Source organism: Bos javanicus, chromosome X (assembly GCF_032452875.1).
Source record: "Bos javanicus breed banteng chromosome X, ARS-OSU_banteng_1.0, whole genome shotgun sequence".
Lineage (NCBI taxonomy): Eukaryota > Metazoa > Chordata > Mammalia > Artiodactyla > Bovidae > Bos > Bos javanicus.
In genome coordinates this window covers 117,316,355-117,338,886 of record NC_083897.1, presented here as the reverse complement: position 1 = coordinate 117,338,886, position 22,532 = coordinate 117,316,355, and the positions used below count along the sequence as shown (strand labels likewise).

Below are 22,532 nucleotides of genomic sequence, written 5' to 3'. Positions count from 1 at the left end.
CCTCTGTCCATGGAATTCTCCAAGCAAGAATACTGGAGTGGGTAGCCATTGCCTTCTCCTGATTGAACACCTAGGACAGGCCAAACAGGTTTTAATTTAGTATCACATTCAATACTTGGAAAAGTGTTGTCTCTGCACACCACTTGAGAGTTTCAGAGGTGTTTGGTGAGTTGCCTCAAGTTGTAAATATAACAGTAAGATTCAAGTCCAGGACTTTGATGGCCATATATATGCCATCAAGCACTTACCAAAAGAGTTCTCTTAAGAAAACCTTAAGTCTGATGTCTAATTCTTCTCTTTATTCTCACTGCCTGGCACAATGACTGACACGTTATTAGTGTTCATTGACTGTCCAGAAGCTAAATTAGCAAACAGAAATGGTGCAATTTACAAGAAAACTTCCTTTGGTCCGACTTTTTCAAAGAGATCTCTGAACACAATTTCTATTTTAATGCATTACATTATAAACCTAATCTCGGATCCAGCAAAGAATAAATTGATGTGCTGATTTAATCAACTGATTCTGTAGAATTTGTCTAACAGGATGGTGTTGTCCTTACATAATATATCAGTATGTTTCTCCCGTCTCACAACCTGGACTGCAGTCCAAGTGGGTATGAGTCTGTAAAGACAGATTGTAACAGAGCAATACTTTTATCCAAGACTGTTTACTGCCCATAGTCATTGAAAATGTCTCCTCTTAGCAGACAACCAGTAAGTACTTTATGACTTGAGCAGCCTTATTCCTGTCGTTCCATTATGATTAATAGACCAGTTACATTTTCCTATTTCTTTGTTCAGTTTACCAATCTTATTTTATTTTTAATTAATTTTTATTTAGGAAAATACATCCTCAAGGCATGCATGCCTTCAGGGCATGCCGACCCAAAAGACAGGAAGAGAAGAGAGGCCCCTGGCCCAATTTTGGCTTCTCTTTTTATATGTTTTTTCTCCTCCCCCTGGGCCTGCCCTATGTAAATTGGGCTAGCCAGGACTGCTGTTTGTTCTACCTGAGGTCCTCACTCAGGTTCTCAGAGCTTCCTTTGTTCTATTTTCATGGGCTTTTCCCTTCCTTATCTTTTAGCCACCACCATTCTGGACTCCTTTTTCCTATTCTAACTACCTAACAAAATGAAAGTATAAAGTTCCTTGTAGATAAAGCAGGAAAAAGTGTGATTATGATAAAATATAAAGTGTATGTCTTTAAAACATTTTTTTTCTGAAAAACTTAGGGTGATAGATGAATAAAAACAAAGTTACAAACAGTATGTGTTAGTTTCTTTTTATCATGAGGGTATGCAACTACATCTCATGCAGTGTAAATTATTTCCCTAATGACCAATGAATGCCTGACTCCCTGGTGGCTCAGCAGTAAAGAACCCAACTGCAAAGCAGGAGACTTGGGTTCTATCCCTGGGTGGGGAAGATCCCTTGGAGAAAGAAATGGCAGCCCACTCCAGTACTCTTGTCTGGAAAATCCCATGGACAGAGGAGCCTGGTGGCCTACAGTCCATAGAGTCTCAAAAGAGTTGGACATGACTGAGTGAATAACAACAATTTTTATTGGAATATAGTTGATTTACAATGTTGTGTTAGTTCCTGCTATACAACAAAGTGAATCAGTTATACATATACATATATCCACTCTTTTTTAGATCCCTTTCTCATAAAGTCAGTACAGAGTATTGAGTAGAGTTCCTTGTGCTATATGGTAAGTCCTTATTAGTTATCTATTTTATATATAATAGTGTGAATATATGTTAATCCCAGTTTCCCAATTTATCCCTCTTTGGTAACCATAAGCTTGTTTTCTATAGCTGTGACTCTATTTCTGTTTTGTAAATAAGCTAATTTTTACTATTCTTTTTTATATTACACATATAAGCAATACCATATGGTATTTCTCTTTCTTTGTCTGACTTACTTTACCCAGTAGGACAATCTCTAGGTTCATCCATGTCGCTGCAAATGGCATTATTTCATGTGTATTTATGGCTGAGTATGAGTTTACTGATTTTAGCATAATTATACCCAAACTTGATTTCTTTCTTGACCTAAATATTTTTATTACTTTTATTTTTCTAGATAACAAAAATCTCTATTGAACATTTTTTCAAACCAAACCTGTATATATTATAAAACTTTCTTCCCAGCATATGAAAAATATATAAGTGGTTTAACAGAACCAAGCATTGTTTAGCTGACAGATAAGAGCCCTGTGGAATAAGCCATGATACCATACATTAATTAATCAATAGAGTTTTTATCCTTCTTTCCCTTTTTGACTGAAGTAAATGTACTCCCTTGGCATCGGTTGCTATTTGTTCACACCAGGCCACCATATTTATTCTGCTTTGTTACAGAAACTCCACTTACTGTATGAAAGTATCCATCTCACTGACAGTAGGCGAAAATGACACTGGACTCTGCTACAATTCCAAGATGAAGTACTTTGATAAAGCTGAACTTAGCAAAAGCAAGGAAATTGCCTGCCGTGACATAGAAGACTTTTTGCTACCAAGCAGAGAACCTGAAATCCTGTGGTATAAGGTATGGACTATGAATGATTTTATTGCTCATAAATAGATTCATGTGTATCTTATAGGGTAAGTTGGATAAAAAAAAACACTAATGGGTGTTCTGTAGTTCAGTTCTGCCTTTATAAAATACTACAGCAAGTTGTGCTGGTCATTGTAAGTTTTAAAACGAGTGACTTTGAAAATCCTAGTCAATGTTTATATGGTAGTCCACTGTAGTAAGCTATTGTGTGAATGTTTAGATATAATTTATGCTGATAATCATTTCAATTCTATTATAATCTGTGTTGATAATTTCAAGAACTGAAATATGTCAAGCATTCATTTTAAAGCACTCATATAAGCAGTCTAAAATATCCCCAAACAGCAGAGAAAGGATTGACTTGCTTCTGTGGTAAAATTGTATACCAGTTTACTGAAATATTCTGTTTAATGGAAGTACCTATGTGCATATTCTAATCCTTTTCATATAAAAGTATGCATATTTTTGAAAACCTGATGAAAATGTATAACATTATAAAAATAGTGTTAGATTAACTTTTTTTTTTCCCCAAAAACCAGAAGAAAATTTAGCCTTAAACAGAATAAGCAGACACTGTTCTTCCTGTCACATCATTGAGTGAACTTCAGGATTTGAACATATTCTTTAATTTATATCATAAAAGATAGTTTTGTTATTGAACATACTCAAGAAAATACATTATACAGGCTGTGAACATTTGTCTGGAATATTTTATCCATGGTTTAAAGATTCCTAGTATAAACTTTGTTTTGTCCAACTAACTAGAAATAGGAATGTAGGAAGCTGGATCTTTTACTAACTAGATTCACAAATATCAGTATACAGAATGTGAGTCCTCAGGACTGATAGCTTTTGAATTCCAAACTTGTTAGAAATGAAACAGGAAATACATCTTTCAGTTCAGTTCAGTTCAGTCGCTCAGTCGTGTCTGACTTTTTTGCAGCCCCATGAACCGCAGCACTCCAGGCCTCCCTGTCCATCACTAACTCCCGGAGCTTACCCAAACTCATGTCCATTGAGTCGGTGATGCCATCCAACCTTCTCATCCTCTGTCGTCCCCTTTCCTGCCCTCAATCTTTCCCAGCACCAGGGTCTTTTCAAATGAGTCAGCTCTTCTCATCAGGTGGCCAAAGTATTGGAATTTCAGTTTCAACATCAGTCCTTCCAATGAACACCCAGGACTGATCTCCTTTAGGATGGACTGGTTGGATCTCCTTGCAGTCCAAGGGACTCTCAAGAGTCTTCTCCAACACCACAGATCAAAAGCATCAATTCTTTGGCGCTCAGCTTTCTTTATAGTCCAACTCTCACATCCATACATGACTATTGGAAAAACCATAGCCTTGACTAGACAGACCTTTGTTGACAAAGTAATGTCTCTGCTTTTTAATATGCTATCTGGGTTGGTCATAACTTTTCTTCCAATTTCATGGCTGCAATCACCATCTGCAGTGATTTTTGGAGCCCCCCAAAATAAAGTCAGCCCACTGTTTCCACTGTTTCCTCATCTATTTGCCATGAAGTGATGGGACCGGATGCCATGATCTTAGTTTTCTGAATGTTGAGCTTTAAACCAACTTTTCCACTCTCTTCTTTCACTTTAATCAAGAAGCTCTTTAGTTCCTCTTCACTTTCTGCCATAAGGGTGGTATCATCTGCATATCTGAGGGTATTGATATTTCTCCTGGTAATCTTGATTCCAGCTTGTGCTTCTTCCAGCCCAGCGTTTCTCATGATGTACTCTGCATATAAGTTAAATAAGCAGGGTGACAATATACAGCCTTGACGTACTTCTTTTCCTATTTGGAACCAGTCTGTTGTTCCATGTCCAGTTCTAACTGTTGCTTCCTGACCTGCATACAGGTTTCTCAAGAGGCAGGTCAGGTGGTCTGGTATTCCCATCTCTTTCAGATTTTCCACAGTTTATTGTGATCCACACAGTCAAAGGCTTTGGCATAGTCAATAAAGCAGAAATAGATGTTTTTCTGGAACTCTGTTGCTTTTTTGATGATCCAACGTTTTGGATGTTGGCAATTTGATCTCTTGTTCCTCTGCCTTTTCTAAAGCCAGCTTGAACATCTGGAATTTCATGGTTCACATATTGCTGAAGCCTGACTTGGAGAATTTTGAGCATTACTTTACTAGCATGTGAGATGAGTGCAATTGTGTGGTAGTTTGAGCATTCTTTGGCATTGCTTTTCTTTGGGATTGGAATGAAAACTGATGCATCTTTAGTAATCTTTAAAGGATTTTCCAATATTAGCAATGCCCTTCTCCGAATGACTTACTTTCATTCTTGATTATAAACAATGGAGGATTCAGAACATCAAGGGAACTGTTGAAATATTTTTTTACTTTTCCCTGGATTTCTGTCTTGGACAATGTTAAATAGCCTTAAAATTAGCCCCATTATTTTTGTTCCTGTGCATATGAGCTTTGTATTTTATATGTCTTAATTGTATGAATATTTCTAATCCTGATTTTCTAAAATTTGCTTGCTTTCCGTTGGAAAATTCTAAGCAAGCCCTGATTAATTCCTCAAAAAAGAAGGGATATTAGGAGAGTTTGACCCAGGTCTTCAATTACAAATATTTTTCATGTGTACATTCAACTCCTAGATACGCAATTTCTTTGTTGTTTGCTAAGACATTCATCCTGGAGCAGGAAATGGCAATCCACTCCAGTAGTCTTGCCTGGAAAATTCCATGGGCAGAAGAGCCTAGCAGGCTACATTCCATGGGGTTGCAAAGAGTCGGACACAACTGAGTACACACTTGCACACACAAGAAGGTGATCTTAAGAGTTACGCACTTTTTCTCACTTTTTGCAAATAGTAGCTCAGAATTTGCTGAAATATTAGAGACTACACACACGTGCACACACACTCCCCACACAGAGTCTTACACTCAATTTTTTAAATGACTAGCCTCATATAGGTCCTTTAGTTATGTTTCCACCATCTCCTCAGTCATTGTGACCTTAAGCTAGATAGACCATAACTAGTGAAGTGATGGGTGAAGATGCAGTATATCTGGAATTTTAAAAAGTCTTCAGATTATTTGTCCACAGTCAAGGGAACATATATGGCAAACATTTAGTGTATAATTCATGTAACCATAACCATTTATACAACTAATATGAAGATATTAAATGTGTAGTTTGCACTGAAATAGCCAGATAATTGTGCCCCAATTACACACAGGCATTGAGATACATACTCAAAATAATGATCTGTATAAATTTGTTTTGCCAATAAATTTTTAAAAAGATATGACTTCTGGATAATGTTAAAAGTTTTAAAGCTATTTTATCCTCATTCCGTTGATTTTTAATTTGGCTAGAGAAAATGAACTCGTGTTTCTCAAAAACAGAAATCTCCTGAGCCAACATCATTATAATCCAAAACTTGAAGCAGAGACCATAATTTGATATTAACAATGAAAATTGGTATTATGGAACTATAAAGATCTTACATAATAATCATGGCCATTTCTTCCATGAATTGCAGAATATGTATGCTATGGAAAGATCAAATTATTTCTATATGTGGCATTAAAAGATTTAAAATATTGAATTAAAGCATTTTTCTCCATAGAGTTAGTTTTTTTTTTTTTTACTTTCCACTAAAAAATTCATTTTATGTTTTATGTTATTAGTATCAAGGTAGTTAATTTCATAAAAATCAAACATAAAATATTTTCTTCTAAAAGTGATGTCAAAAGTAATCTTAATAAATGTTCCTTTTATTATATCTAATACATCAACATGTAACTATCTGATTTAGAGACACTAATCTTATGCATTAATAAAGTGAATCTTGAGTACTTTTTTCCAAATTGAGAACCTGATTTCCTGGAAATATGGAAAAGGTTTGAAAATCTTTAGCATTAATTCCAAACTCTTCAGCATTTTTAAAATATAACTTTAGAAGTTTTGGTTTAGTCATTTAAAATATTTTATTTTTAAGTCACTGTATGTACTATAAAAATTTTATATTCTTCATGTAGGAATGTAGGACAAAAACATGGAGGCCAAGTATAGTATTCAAAAGAGATACCCTGCTTATAAGAGAAGTCAGAGAAGATGACATTGGAAATTATACATGTGAGTTAAAATATGGAGGCTTTGTTGTGAGAAGAACTACTGAACTAACTGTTACAGGTAAGCTAGTCTTCAGTATTTCACTTGCAAATAATGAAACTAACATTTTAAGTTTCACTTTTGTGCTTCATATTGATTTTTTCAAATCTTTGCAGTGAAAGAACCACTTAACCAAATGCTAAGTGTATTCCTATAGGTGAAATTTATTCCTTCTTGTTTTCAAATCATATTGCCCTGAAATGCATTTGAAAGGTTAAAGAAAATAGGCTTAGGGGATTATAGAAATGTTAGGTTTTGAAAGTACTTGAAATAATGAGTATACAATTTCAGAAAATTATGCTTATATTTTGTAGTGGTGTCATTTTTGGAAACATTTCCTAGAGTGTTGAAATGGAATATATGAAATTTACCTTGATCTTCCTGTCTTGTTGCAAATTAGAAAAATTACTTTTTTACTCTGTGAACTTGACACATGTTCTCATGAACTTGAATATAACAAAATATCACGTGCAATGTTTGAATAATTATGTGAGATGCGTTGCATGGTCTCATTCCTGTATCTGGTTACTAAGGTAGAAAGGCATGAGAGCAAGATTCAGGACAGTGTGTAATCACAGACCTACAACTCACTAGTCATGTGAATATTTTAATCACTATAACCTTCAGAATATCAGTTTCCTCATGTATAAAATGGTGATGATAAAGTTTGCCTTGTTTATTTTATAGGATTTTTGCAAGATTGAATGAGATAAGCTAATATGTATGAAATCAATTAGCAAGATACAGAATTACATATAAATATGCATCATTTTTGTCATTTTAAGTGATATATTCTTAAATAATTTATTCATCCCTCATTTTATGTTCTTGTGTACTTCTCTCAAAGTGGTTCCAACAGATAAAGTGGGGGGATCAAAATCAATCCTTCAGTCAGTTAAAAATTCATTATTCTTATCTTATTAAGAGAGATTCTTAATAAGTGGTATCTCTGCTTTTTAATATGCTGTCTGGGTTTGTCATGGCTTTCCTTCCAAGGAGCAAGCGTCTTTTTTATTTCATGGCAGCAGTCACCATCCACAGTGATTTGTAGCCCAAGAAAATACTATCTGTCATTGCTTCCAGTTTTTCCCCTTCTGTTTGCCCTGAAGTAATGGGACCAGATGCCATGGTTGTAGTTTTTTGAATGTTGAGTTTTAACCCAACTTTTTCACTCTCGTCTTTCATCTTCATCAAGAAGCTCTTTAGTTCCTCTTTGCTTTCTGCTGTTTAGAGTGGAATTGTCTGCATATCTGCGGCTGTCAGTATTTCCCCCAGCAATCTTGATCCCAGCTTTTGATTCATCCAGGCCAGCGTTTCTCATGATATACTCTGCATATAAGTTAAATAAGCAGGGTGACGATATACAGCCTTGACCTACTCCTTTCCCAATTTGGAACCACTCTGTTGTTCCATGTCTGATTCTAACTGTTGCTTCTTGACCTGCATACAGGTTTCTCAGGAGGCAAGTAAGGTGGTCTAGTATTCCCATCTCTTTAAGAATTTTCCAGTTTGTTGTGATCCACACAGTCAAAGGCTTTGGCATAGTCAATGAAGCAGAAGTAAATGTTTTTCTGGAATTCCCTTTATTTCTCTGTGATCCAACGGATGTTGGCAATTTTGCTGTATGGTTCCTGTGCCTTTTCTGCACCCAGCTGTACATCTGGAAGTTCTTGGTTCACATACTGCTGAAGCCTAGCTTGGAGGATTTTAAGCATTACCTTTGCTAGCATGTGAAATGAGCGCAAATGTGAAATAGTTCAAACATTCTTTGGTATTGCGCATCTTTGGGATTGAAATGAAAACTGACCTTTTCCAGTCCTGTGGCCACTGTTGAGTTTTCCAAATTTGCTGGCATATTGAATGCAGCACTTTCACTGCATCATTTTTTAGGATTTGAAATCGCTCAACTGGAATTCCATCACCTCCACTAGCTTTGTTTGTAGTGATGCTTCCTAAGGCCCACTTGACTTCACATTCCAGGATGTCTGGCTCTAGGTGAGTGACACACTATCATGGTTGTCTGGGTCATTAAGGCCTTTTTTGTATAGTTCTGTGTTTTCTTGCCACCTCTTCTTAATCTCTTCTGCTTCTGATAGGTCCTTGTCATTTCTGTCCTTTATCATGTCCATCCTTGCATAAAATATTCCGTTGACATCTCCAATTTTCTTGAAGAGATCTTTAGTCTCTCATTCTATTGTTTTCCTCTGTTTCTTTGCATTGTTTACTTAAGAATGTTTTCTTACCTTTCCTTGCTATTCTCTGGTACTCTGAATTCATTGGGGTATATCTTTCCCTTTCTCCCTTACCTTTCACTTCTTTCTTCTCTCAGTTATTTTTAAAGGCTCTTCAGACAACCTCTTTGCCTTTTTGCATTTCTTTTCCTTTAGGATAGTTTTGGTCATTGCCTCCTGTACAGTTATGAATCTCCATCCATACATAATTTTTCAGACATTCTGTCTACCAGGTCAAATCCCTTGAATCTATTAATTACCTCCACTATATAATCATAAGGGATTTGATTTAGGTCATACCTGAATAGCATAGTGGTTTCCCTACTTTCTTCAGTTTGAGCCTGAATTTTGCAATAAGAAGTTCATGATCTAAGCCACAGTTGGCTCCAGATCTTGTTTCTGCTGACTGTATAGAGCTTCTTCTTCGGCTCCAAAGAAAATATAATCAGTCTGATTTCAGTATTGACCGTCTGGTGATATACATGTATAGAGTCATCTCTTGTGTTGTTGGAAGAGGGTGTTTGCTATGACCAGTGTGTTCTGTTGGCAAAACCTTGCTAACCTTTGTCCTGCTTCATTTTATACTCCAAGGCCAAACTTGCTGTTATTCCAGCTATCTCTTGACTTCCTACTTTTGCATTCCACTCCCCTGTGATGAAAAGACATCTTGTTTTGGTGTTAGTTCTAGAAAGTCTTATAGTCTTCCTCAAACTGTTCAACTTCAGCTTCTTCAGCATTAGTGGTTGGGGCATAGACTTGGATTACTTGATATTGAATGGTTTGCCTTGGAAATGAATCAAGATCATTCTGTCATTTTTGAGATTGCACACAAGTACTGCATTTTGTACTCTTTCACTGACTATGAGGGCTACTCCATTTCTTCTGAAGGATTCTTGCCCACAGTGGTAGATATAATGGTCATCTGAATTAAATTTGCCCATTCCCATCCATTTTACTTCACTGATTCCTAAGATTTTGATGTTCACACTTGTCATCTCCTGTTTGACCACATCCAATTTACCAGCCCTGGGATTTCTTTGGAAGGAATGATGCTAAAGCTGAAGCTCCAGTACTTTGGCCACCTCATGTGAAGAGTTGACTCATTGGAAAAGACTCTGATGCTGGGAGGGATTGGGGGCAGGAGGAGAAGGGGACGACAGAGGATGAGAATGGCTGGATGGCATTGCTGACTCGATGGACGTGAGTCTGAGTGAACTCCGGGAGTTGGTGATGGACAGGGAAGCCTGGCATGCTGCGATTCATGGAGTCTCAAAGGGTCGGACATGACTGAGCGACTGAACTGAACTGACTGAACTCAATTTACCTTGATTCATGGACCTAACTTCCCAGGTTCCTGTGCAGTATTATTCTTAACAGCTTCAAACTTCCTGTATATGAAAAGTATTTTGTGGCAGTCACATTCATCTTATAATAATCTTTAAATCTTGAAATTTTGATTAGTTTAATTTAAAAACAAAATTTGATATCATGAAATTCATTTGATGGCTGTAAGTATTCTGACTGAAAGGAAATTTAGTTAAATCATATACTCTTTGGTGATGCCTTTGAGAAATATTAGACCCAGAAGATAACTGACAGTAGCAATACATGTTATGTTTAAATAGTAACCACACATTTAATTGTGTAGTATGTACCTATGATGTACACACGTATGATTTGCACTCACTTGGTTTTCAGTTTTGTTGTGTTAATAGGCTTTTGTATAGAAAATTAAAATTTACCCCTTTATCACTTTACCTCCCTGTTTAATGGAACAGTGAAAAATACAGCTATCTATACTTGGATTTTCTCTACAATAAATATTGAATATATTATTTTTTCTTTTTTTTTAATAGTTAAGGCTTTTATTTATTTATTTTTTTATATCTGAAATTAAAATGGTATTTTTTTTCTCTTTTTTTTTTTCTTTAATAGAAAATTATTTAATTAGTATACATGTGTTCCCCATCCTGAACCCTCCTCCCTCCTCCCTCCCCACACCATCCCTCTGGGTCGTCCCAGTGCACCAGCCCCAAGCATCCAGCATCGTGCATTGAACCTGGACTGGCATCTCGTTTCATAATGTATACTGAAGTAGCTTTTCAAGGAGTTAAGTACTGAGACAAAGAAATCTAAAAGTATAATGAAAAATACCTATTCTGAAAAGAGAATAGAATGACTTTCTAGTCTTTATTCTTTGGGATGTGAAACTAATCTTCAGTAAACATATCTTTCCTCTTTCTAGAAACACTTGGTTACTGAAACACTGTCTAGTAAGAGGAGACTGGGAACAGTCTCCTAGAGATTGGAAACTGGATCCCAAAGAGTAAAATGATATAAATGAGTCTATTTTGTACGATTAATAATAGAATTATGAGGGGGGTTCAGGATGGGGAACACGTATACCCCATGGTGGATGCATGTTGATGTATGGCAAAACCAATACAATATTGTAAAGTAAAAAAAAATAATAATAGTAAAAAAAGAAAAAAAATAATAGAATTGTTTTCTCCTAAATGCTAACCAGGGCTATTATATTTTTGTGCATTCATTTTGCCAAAAATATATCCTTTTCTTCATGGAAAAAGGAGGAATAATTATTTCTTGATATCCAAGAGAAAGTTACAGCTTCAATGAAAATTTCCATCCAACTGATTATTATCATTACCTCTAACTTAGGTAGATCTACGTGTGAAATTGATTTGGGAAAATACAATATAAAGCAAAATTAAATTGTATATGAAATTTTGGTTGAATCTTAGAACTGCATATTCCAGAATCAAAGTAATATATTAAAATACATTTTAGAGTTTAATAAGAAGTCTATTGATAGGGTATACTTATCCATGACATTATTTCAAATAGTATTACTCTATAGCCCATTTAGGATTCCCTGGTGGCTCAGTGGTAAAGAATCTGCCTGCAATGCAGGAGACTCAGGTTCGATCCCTGGGTCAGGAAGATCCCCTGAAGAAGAGCATAGCTACCCACTCCAGTATTCTTGCCTGGAGAATTCCATGGACAGAAGAGCCTGGTGGGCTACAGTCTGTGGGTTGCAAGGAGTTGGACAAAACTGAGCAACTGTCACTTTTCACTTTATAGCTCATTTACTTTGCCTGTGGCCAAATTGAAAAGTAATTCTTAGAACCCGGGTTAAACTCTCAATATAGTAACAAAGGTCAGCATTTCTCTGCATGATAATTAATCACTATTTTGTATCTTGGTTTTATGTACATCATGATCATATTTTAGTTAATGTAAATCTTACACAAAGCATGGTATCATTTAATTTTAGTGGATCTGCCTTAGATGATATCACGTATTTTGAAGTGTGTTAGAATGTTTCTTTAAAATAAAACCAAAGAGTCCTATATGTAAAGAGAAAAGGAAACATGGGGATAAGTAAAGTGGCATTGTACAGGTCATACTGTAAGCTTTTATGGGAGTTTTTTTTAATTGAAAGTATATGGGTCTACTAACTGAAGTAGTGGTTTAAGAGAACAGATCACAGTAAATGAAATGATAAACCTACTTGACACTTTTGGTATACTTTAAACATTTTTGAGAAATTAAATATAATATGTTTTGGCATCGTCTGTAGCCTCCAGCTGCTTCTCTATGCCTCAGCCACACTATTTCACTGTTCTCCTCCAGATATCCTCCTTCTGAACCCTTACTCCTGGAGTGCTCCTCGGGAAAGCCTTTTCTTCCATGTTGCCACAGAGCTGACCCTTACTCTTTCTTTGAGGCACAGCTAAAACCTTCCCTCTGTTCTGAGGTGTAAAGTTCTTCATGACTCCATAGCATTTTTAGAATCGCTATTGCAGCTCTTACCACATTGCATTATAACTATTTGTTGACACTCCTCGATTTTCACAAGAACATGAGTTTTTCAGAGCCAAGGGCAATGTCTCTTTTTTCCTAAATGTTTTACTTTAGAATAGTTTTACATTTACAAAAAATAAAAATAAAAAATAGGGAGAAATCCCATACACCCCACACCCAGTTTTATCCTCCTATTAACATCTAACATAAGTATGGCACACTTGTTACAATTGATGAATTAATGTTTCTGTATGATTATTAAGTCTATATTTTATTCAGATTTCCTTAATTTTTACCTAATGTCCTTTTTCTGTCCCAGCATCCCATTTAGGATAGCACATCGCTTTTAGTTGTTTTGTCTCCTTAGGTTCTTTTTAGCTGTTACTATTTCTGACTTTCCTTGTTTTTATAATGTTGATCATTTTAATGAGCACTTATTTTATAAAATGTCCTTCAATTGTGATTTGCTTGATTTTTTATGTTTAAATTTGAGTTATATATTCCTGGAAGACCACAAATGTAAAATCACAATATATCATACCATCAACATGGCTTCATTATTGATGTTGACATTCATTGATGTTGATGTTGACATTGGTAGCGTTAGTCACTTGCTGGTCAGACTTGGCCACTATAGACTTACTCTTTTTTCTCTGCTTTCACTACTCTACCCTTTGGAAGGAAGTAACTATCTGTAGTCTACACTTAAGGAGTTATGCACCTACCTCTTTGAAGTCAGAGTATATACTTCAATTATTTGAAATTCTTCAGGAGGCATATATCTATTTTCTGACATTTATCTACTTATTCCATCATTTTATATATCAGTATGGACTCATGGATGTTACTTTTATACTTTGGTTTGTATCCACCGTCACCATTGTTGCTCAAATTGTTCCAACTTTGGCCCTTTGGAGCTCTTTTAGTTGTGTGTGTGTGTGTGTGTGTGTATACACATTTTTGCACTTGTGTGTGTTTGAGTATTTCTTTATTTTCGAATCCTACAAGATGCTCCAGGATCATCCTGGGCATTTCATGCCCCAGTCCTACAATCAACAATTTCTTCCAAAGAGCCCTTTTTCTTTCTCTTGAAGAATGGTACTAGAAACTAAGATCTGGGCAGTGGGAGTACTCTTTGCTAAAGGAGTATAGTTGCTTTTAAGACCTCTCAATTGATAGAGCAAGGACATAGGTGTATACTAACCCAGGCATAAACATACCTAGAAATAGTTCTATATGTAACCATCCATATCTATATTGAACTAAATATGAGTTCATACTTATGTCGCTAATCCATTACCACAGAGATCATTCTAGCCTCTTCTTTTGGTTTATCTGTAACCTCCCTGTCCAATAGTGAGAAATCTGGTTACCACCAACTGCTATCTGTTTACTTGTTTACTTACAATATAGGTGTGTGATGGGATTAAAATGGCTGACCTGTATTCCTGTTAGGAGCAACTTTATAGCTTCAAGTGCATTGCCTATATACAGTTTCTTTTCACTTTAGTCTTATGGACTCCACTCATTTCCCAAGTTACTTAGGTCAGCACCTTTCCCTCCCATCCCCTTCAGTGAGCTTATAATAGAGTTAGATTGTTTTATCACATTCTGCATTCCATCCTTGGATCTTCCATTCTCCTAAATAATGTCTTTAAAATTTTACAAACATTAAAGTTTGTAGGGGAGGAAGAAGAATTCTCTGTTTACTCTTCAGAGTTCTTGGCTGAGGTCCCCTATAATAAAAGGCAGGTTAACAAGAGAAAAACAAACATGTTTATTAAAATGTACATGTACCTGGAAGATACCTGGGAAACTTATTACCTTGCCAAGATGGCCAAAGCCACCTCCTCAAATATCATCTTTGGCTAAAGACAAAAGAAAGGTTTTTCAATTCAAAGGGGAGAAAGGCCAATTATGGGAGGTTTACCAGGAAAAGCACAGCAAACCAGGGTGAGTCTAAATCTAAATGCCTTCTCCATTGGTAAGAGTTGCTGAAGATTTAGTCATTTTTCTCTTCCTGGTATAGAGAAGTCACCCTTACATAAATGAAGATTTTCTTTATAAGTGTAAATTCCTCTTACGATAGGATAACTCTTGTTTTGTTTTCAGAGCTTCTCTTATTTCTATAGTTTCTTAAAAAAAAAAAAACTCAAAATAATCTTTATTCTAAAGGGGCATATTCTGGGGTGGCACTTTCTGCTCCCCTTTATTCCCATCTTTGAGACTTCCCCATTAAGTTTTACAATCTAGAAGCTGAGTTGGTAGATGGCCTCATATCTCAATGAATGATTCTTACTCCTAAGAATAGGTTATTTTAGTTAAAGAAATGTGTGTTATTTCAGGACACAGTTTTGCACATGAGCTCCCAAAGTTAAGTCTTTATGGTGCAAGCAATCAGGGGTTTATTAACAGGCATTTCTATGCAGGAGACAGGTTCGATCCCTGAGTCTCGATCCCCTGGGGCAAGAAACAGCAATCCATTCCAGTATTCTTGCCTGGAGAATCCCATGGACAGAGGAGCCTGGTGGGCTACAGTCCATAGGGTTGCAAGAAGTCAGACACAATTGAGTGACTGAGCACATAGACACATAGAAACATAAGAAAAAAAAAAAGTGATTCAAGCAGAATATAAGCCCAGTTTCTGAGTCATGAGGGCAGCTGGTTAAGAATATTTCTTGATATTAGGCTCGAAGAATCTTTTTTGTTTTATTTGTAAAATGTAACTAACAAAATTTACCATGTTAGCCATTTTTAGATATACATTTCACTGGCATTAAAGTGCATTAACATTGTGTGCAATGATCGCCACCATCAACCTTAGAACTTTTTCATCTTTCCAAACTGAAACTCTGTATCCTTTAAACAGTAACTCCATTAGTCCCTGGAAACCACCCCTCTATTTTCTGTGACCATAAATTAGACCATTTTAGGTACCTCAAATAAGTGGAATTATACAGTATTTGTCTTTTTGTGTATGTTTTATTTCACTTAGCATAGTGTCTTTAGGGTTCATTCACGATAGCTCATTTCTTTCTGTCACTGAGTAATATTCCATTGTGTGGCTGTACCATAGTTTTTCCATTCATGTTTTGAATGATGCATCTTGGATACTTTCAGTTTTTGAACATTATGAATAAAGCTACTATGTACATTATTGTGGAGGTTTTTCTGTTGATGGGAGTTTCAAATTAGTTTAAAAAATACCCAGGGATATAATTTCTAGAGTATATGGTAAGATTATATTCAGCTTTGTGAGAAGTTGCCAAACTCTTCTAAAGTAGGTATACTGTTTTGCCTTTCCATCAACAATGAATGAAGAATTCTAGTGTTCTCCATCCATCTACCAATTTTGTTGCTTGGATTTTAGCATTCCAGTAGTTCTGTAGTGGTATCTCACTGTGTTTTAATTGCCAATTCCCTAATTATAAATTATTTTGACCGTCTTTTTATATGCTATTAGTGTTTTGTGTATCTTCTGTGATCTTATGTCTGTTCAGATATATAGCTCCCTTTTCAAATGGAATGTTTGCTTTTCCATTGCTCAGGTTTAAGAATTCTTTGCGTACTTTTGAATTCTTTGTATTCTTAAAGAATTTATGAATTCTTTATAGCTCTTTTATCAGATCTGTGTTTTCTAAGTTTTTTCTCCCATCCTGTAGCTTTTCTTTTGATTTTTCTTAACAATAACTTTCACAGAGCAGAGATTTAGGGGTTTTATTTTAAAGTTCTTTTTTTCCCCTAAGACTTAGACTTAATTCTATAAATTTCTTCTAAACATTGCTTTTGCTGTGTCCCACAAATTTGGTAAGTTGTGTTTTCATATGTTCAAACATTTTTAAATTGATTTACTTTTTAATTGAAGGTTAATTGCTTTATAGAATTAAATGAATCAGCCTCAACATGAATCTGGAGAAGGAAATGGCAATCCACTCCAGTGCTCTTGCCTGGAAAATCCCATGGACAGAGGAGCCTGGTAGGCTACAGTCCACGGGGTTGCAAAGAGTCAGACATGGCTAAGTGAGTTCACTTTCACTTTCTTTCAATATGAATCAGCCATAGGTATACATGTATATTTAAAATTTCTCTTGCAAAGTATTCTTTAACCAGTGTGTTAGAAATGTGTTAATTTCTAGACATTTGGTGATTTTCCCAGCTGCTTTTCTCTTACTGATTTCTAGTTTATTTTCAGGGCGATCTGAGTACATACTTTGTGTGATTTCTATTTTTTAAGAATTGCTAAAGTGTCTTTAATGACCCAGAATGTGATCTTTCATGGTGAATGTCCTATGAGAGCCTGAGAGAAATGTATATTTTGCTGTTATTAGATGGAGAATTCTACAAATGTCAATTAAATCAAGTTTACTTATTGTATTGCTCAAATCAACTGTATCCTTACTGATTTTCTGCTTGCTGGATATTTCAATTAGTGAAAATAAAGTGTTGAAATCTCCAAAAATAGTGGTCAATTTTTCCATTTATCCTTTCAATTCCATATGTTTTTGCCTCATAACTTGGATGTTCCTGTTGTTAGGTGCTTAGAGTTATTATGCTTGGGTGTTGTTAGATGCTTAGGTGTTTAGGGTTATTATGTCTTCTTAGAGAATTGATCTCTTTGTCATTATGTAATATCCCTCTTTATTCACATTTTCCTTGTTCTGAAGTCAGCTTTGTCTGAAATCAATATACCTAGCTTTCTTTTGATTAGTATTAGCATGATATATCTTTCTCTATCCCTTCACTTTTAACTCTTTAAAAATTTTTTTTTAAGTGGGTTTCTTTTCTTTAAAATAGTTAGATCTTAATTTTTTATCCACTTTTACTTTCATTATATTTTAACTGATGTGGTTAGACCACTTATAGTAATTACTGAGGGCCTTCCCTGGTGGCCCAGTGCTTAGGACTCTGTACTTCCACTGCAGTGGCTCAGATTCTATCCCTGGTCAGGAAACTAAGATCCTACAAGCTGTGCAGCACAGCAAAAAGTGGTAATAATAATTTTTTAAGTTTAAAAAAGTAATGATTGAATCATTAGACTAGTATGTCTGTCAATGTTTTCATTTGATTGAACTTATTCTTTGTTTTCCTCTCTTCTGCTTTCTCTGGTTGTATAGTTCCACTTTGCCTCTCCTTTCTTATTACAAATTTTACTTCTTTTTTAAAAAATTTGGTGTTTGTCCTGGATGTTTCAATACTTTTTAAAAACCAATCTCAGTTCTTCTCTCTCATTCCTTATGACATTGCTGTTATTCATTTCACTTATCTGTATGTTGTAATCATCCAATAAATTATTTTCTTTAATTTTTACATTAAAATTTTTTTAGATTGTATTTATTTATTTTCAGACACAGTTTGTGAGATCCCCAACCAGGGATCAAACCCATGTCCCCTGCAGTGGAAGCACAGAATCATCCAATAAATATTAATTACTACTTTAGACAAGTAGTGGTCTTTTAGATCAATTTATAATAAGATAAATAAAATATTTTATTTTACCCTCATTTGCTTCTTCTCTAACACTCTTATCTTCTTTATGTTGATCCATGTTTCTGAATCACTTATACTGACATTTCTTGCAGTGAATTTCTGGTGGTGATAAATTCCCTGTTTTTGTTTGTTCAAGAATGCCTTTAGTTTTTACCAGTTTAAATATTTCACTCCACTCTCTTCTTTCTTGTATGTTTTTTGACAAGAGCTTCGCTCTGATTCTTACCCTTGTTCCTCTATAGATATCATTTTTCCTGCTTTTCCCAGATATTCTATTTGTGGTTTTTCTGCAGTTTGAATATTTCTAGATGTTGTGATTTTGTTATTTATCCTACTGGTGTTTTCTGAGCTTCAAGGGTTTTTTATTTGGTGTCTGTCATTAATTTTGGAAATTTCTTGGCCATTATTATTGCAGATATTTCTTTTAGTCTGTTTTTTCTTTCTTCTCGCTGTACTACTTCCTTCTCCTGCCTTTTGAAATTATCCCACAGTTCTTGTATGTTCTGTTTCATTTTTGTCATTCTTTGTTCTTTTTGCATTTTGGTTTATGAAATTTCTATTCTGTCTTCAGGATAACTCAGTCTTTCTTTGGCTGTGTCCAATATACTTATAGGCCCATCAAAGACAGCCTTCATTTCTGTCAAGGTGTTTTAATTCCTAGCATGTCCTTTAGATTCCTGCTGAGAATTTCAATTTCTGTGCTTGAATTATCCATCTGTTTTTGCACATTATCTTTTTTCCATTAGAACACTTATGATATTAAACATAAATATTTTAAATTCTCTGTGGATAATGTCAGTATCTGTGTCATATCTAAGTTTGGTTCTGTTGGTTGCTGACAGTTTCTCACTCCAACGTCTTCTCCAAATAAACAGATCTCCACTGTGACTCTCTGTATTCACCCGTGTTTCCAAATTTTGGAGTGGTGGTTTGCCCTGAAACATCAGTCAGTTCTCTTAGAGGTCTAAGAAAAGCTTTTGGTTTTCAGGTTGTTCTTGTAACAGTGGGGATGGTGGCTTCTAAACCATTTACTCATGGAAGCTGAAACCAAAAGTAGGAGTGTTATTTCCATCTTGGGGTGAAAATCTAGCATGTCTGCCCCATAGTAGTCACTAAACAGATGTACATTCTTAAATATATCGATTGAGTATCTTGGACAGATTCCACGTTAAGTCAGTTGCTTTTAAATTGTGTATACAATTGAGCAACATGATTACCTTGTCACCCCAAAAGCGTAACAAATGGAGGCGTAACTCCCTCAATCTAGATCCCATGCTCCACTTTTGCTAACACTATGGGATATTACATCAACCTTTTTTATTACCTACATTATATTATTACTTTGTAGTGAGCTTTAAGTCAAATGACATTATATTCCATATATTAATTGTTAAGTGCTTACCTGTGGTTGAACTTATAGGTACAAATATAGAACTGAATTTTCCTATTAAGATTGCTTAATGTTCATTTTTAACATGTTTTCCAGTTTATCAAGTATTTTTCTATTCTAGATTCTTTATTCTACCAGAACAACTTCTGTTTCTGGACATGTGTGAAGAGATTTTTATCAGAAGATATCACTGTTTTGATTGAAATCATTGTTTAAAGTATTCTATGCAAGAAGTCCTATATAAAGCTGTGTAGCATTCTGTTACACTCCTCTTTTCTGTTTCTTCTTTCCCCATTAATGTATTATTCACCTCTCTTTAGGTACAGTTTTTTTTTTTTTTTTAATACTACTAAGACAACCATGGGCTTCCCTGGTTGCTCACTGGTAAAGAATCTGCCTGCCAGTACACGAGATACAGGTTTGATCCCTGGATCAGCAAGATCCCTGGAATAGGAAATGGCTACCCACTCTAGTATTCTTGCCTAGGAAATCCCATGGAAAGAGGAACCTGGCGTGCTGCAGTCCATGGGGTCACAAAGAGTTGGACATGCCTGAAGTGACTTAGCACACACACAAACAGGCAGAGTCCATTCCTCTTCCCCTTGAATCTGGACTGGCTTATTTTGGTAAATGTATTGCAACAGAACTCACAACATGTCAGTTCCTAGCCTAGGCCTCAAGAGACCTTGAGTATTCTTGCCTGAGAAATTCCATGGACAGAGGAGTCTGGTGGTCTATATTCCAGGGGGTTTCAAAAGAGTCAGACATGATAGTGACTAAACAGCAAGAAATCCATGACCCAGCCCATATTTCTTCACTTGTTTCTTTTCACTTAATAGTCAAATACAAAACAAAGTACATAAAATATAAATATGTAGTTGCTTAGCATATTATCAAATGAACCCACCTAGGTGAAGAAATTGAACAGTACAGGCATCACAGAAGTTTTCTGCCTACCGTTCTGAATATAAATTCCTTCTCTGCTACTGATTATGTTAATACCATCAGGAATTTTATGTTATTTGCTTTCTTGTCTTTTTTTTTTACGTTATGCTTACTGATAGTGTATACACAATAACTAAGCAATGTAACTAGCATTTTTGCCTGTTTTTAAAACATAAGTTTGAACCCACACATTGTGTATTCTGTTGTGTCTGGCTTTTTCAGCTCCGGTATTTGCTTTTAAAATTCATTTATGTTATTCCACTTATCAGCAATTTGTTTATTACTTTTATCCTATAATCTATTATGTGGATATCTCACAGTTTGTTTTCAGACCATTTTAATTGTGCTGACTTTTTGCTAATGTGTGTAATATTGCCATTAACCATCTTGCAAGCACACACACAAACACATATTTTTCCTTGTACATACAGGTAGGAATTTCTGGAGGATTTTTACCTAGGAGTGGATTTGTTTATTCACAGTACGTTTATTTTCAAATTAGATATTGTTTCAGCTGCTTTGGGTCATGGGCCTTACCCCAACCAATTGGACTCAGGTGAGGAGTAGTAATCCAAAGGAAATTTGAGGTACCAAGAGATGGTGAAAAATATTCTAGAGAATATAAACAACAGATACTCATTACTTCTAAACATGGTGATGTCTTGGAGATTATAAAATGTGTTTTGATATTCACAAAATTATGTTATGGATTATTTAACAATTTTCTGTACTTTATTTATTGCTAAATAACAATGTGAAAATTCAAGTTTGTATTGTTATACATTTTCATATCCTAGGGTTCCTTATACGAAACTCTAATTCACACTCTATATCCTTAACCCTAGCCCTCTGCCAGATTATTTGTGGGAGTATGGATATAGGGAAAACATATCTAGAGGTGGTCTGTAAAGGACCAAGTAATTCCAAAATGATTTAGATGAACTTGACTATACACTGTGACCCATGTAGACAAAAGTACAGACATTATTAGTTTATGGTACATGTTTTTGAATTTGTGTAGGTCTAAGAACAAAATACACCCTATATAAATTTTTCCAGAAGTAAAGATTAAATTATGTAATATTCCCTTTTATCTGTTAATACTTATTTTTCCTTCTGGTTGAAACATTTTTCTTTAGTTTTCAAAAGAAACATTCAAAACAAAATAATAATATTTCCATCATAAAATTTTGAATGAATCAGACAAGTTGAAAGCCATTTTATTTCTAGGGCTAGATCATAAAGTTATGAGAAGAAAGTGGATTGTGAAAATGTTATGTCAGGAAAATTTTTTTCTCAATACAATGTAAGAATCAGCAAGAATAGTAAGGAAGTGAGGAAAAGAAAATTGACTTGAAAAAAAAAAACAACAACAAAATGAGTGAGGTGATTGCTACAAGGATGTGATGATTTTAGTAGCATTTCTCTACTTAGTATGACATTTTTAACAGAGTTGATGTAGCAATATATTTAAACTACTTTCCAGTCAACCATAGGCTGAATTTATGTTCTCAAAAGGTACATCTTCCTCCTGTTTATATGGATGAGGAAGCTGAGGCAAAGAAAGGTTAAGTGGCTTTATCAAGGTCACAAAGCATCATGGTGACAAATTTAGGAATAAAATTTAATTTCCTGAACTTCAGTTTATGATTTACTACACTGGATAATTCATAGTAGGGCATCGTACTTTTCATATGAGCTCTACTGATCACTATGAAAGATTTATCTCTTAGGTTCAGCTGAAACACATTTTACTATGAGACCTTTAATTCTTCTGCCACTGATGTAATTACATGGTGTATTTGTGGTCTAGCCTGGGGGTGTCGTGATTACTTTTATTGTTTTTTCTATTTCTTTAAAAAATGGTGCCTTTCACCTCCCCTTTAAAAAACTATTTTTGTTGAAATATATCATAGACTTCAGTGTGCTTTGTTAACTGTAACTTAACAAGAATT

At 35.1% G+C, this 22,532-nt stretch overlaps 1 protein-coding gene across 1 annotated transcript in view; it reads left to right on the top strand.

Moving 5' to 3' along the window:
* Positions 1-22,532, top strand: part of IL1RAPL1 (interleukin 1 receptor accessory protein like 1) — a 702,885-nt gene that overhangs the window by 103,619 nt on the left and 576,734 nt on the right. The window contains exons 2-3 of the mRNA XM_061410523.1: positions 2,364-2,550; positions 6,567-6,720. Of these exons, the coding sequence (XP_061266507.1) occupies positions 2,364-2,550; positions 6,567-6,720 (341 nt within the window). The remainder of the gene's footprint in view (positions 1-2,363; positions 2,551-6,566; positions 6,721-22,532) is intronic.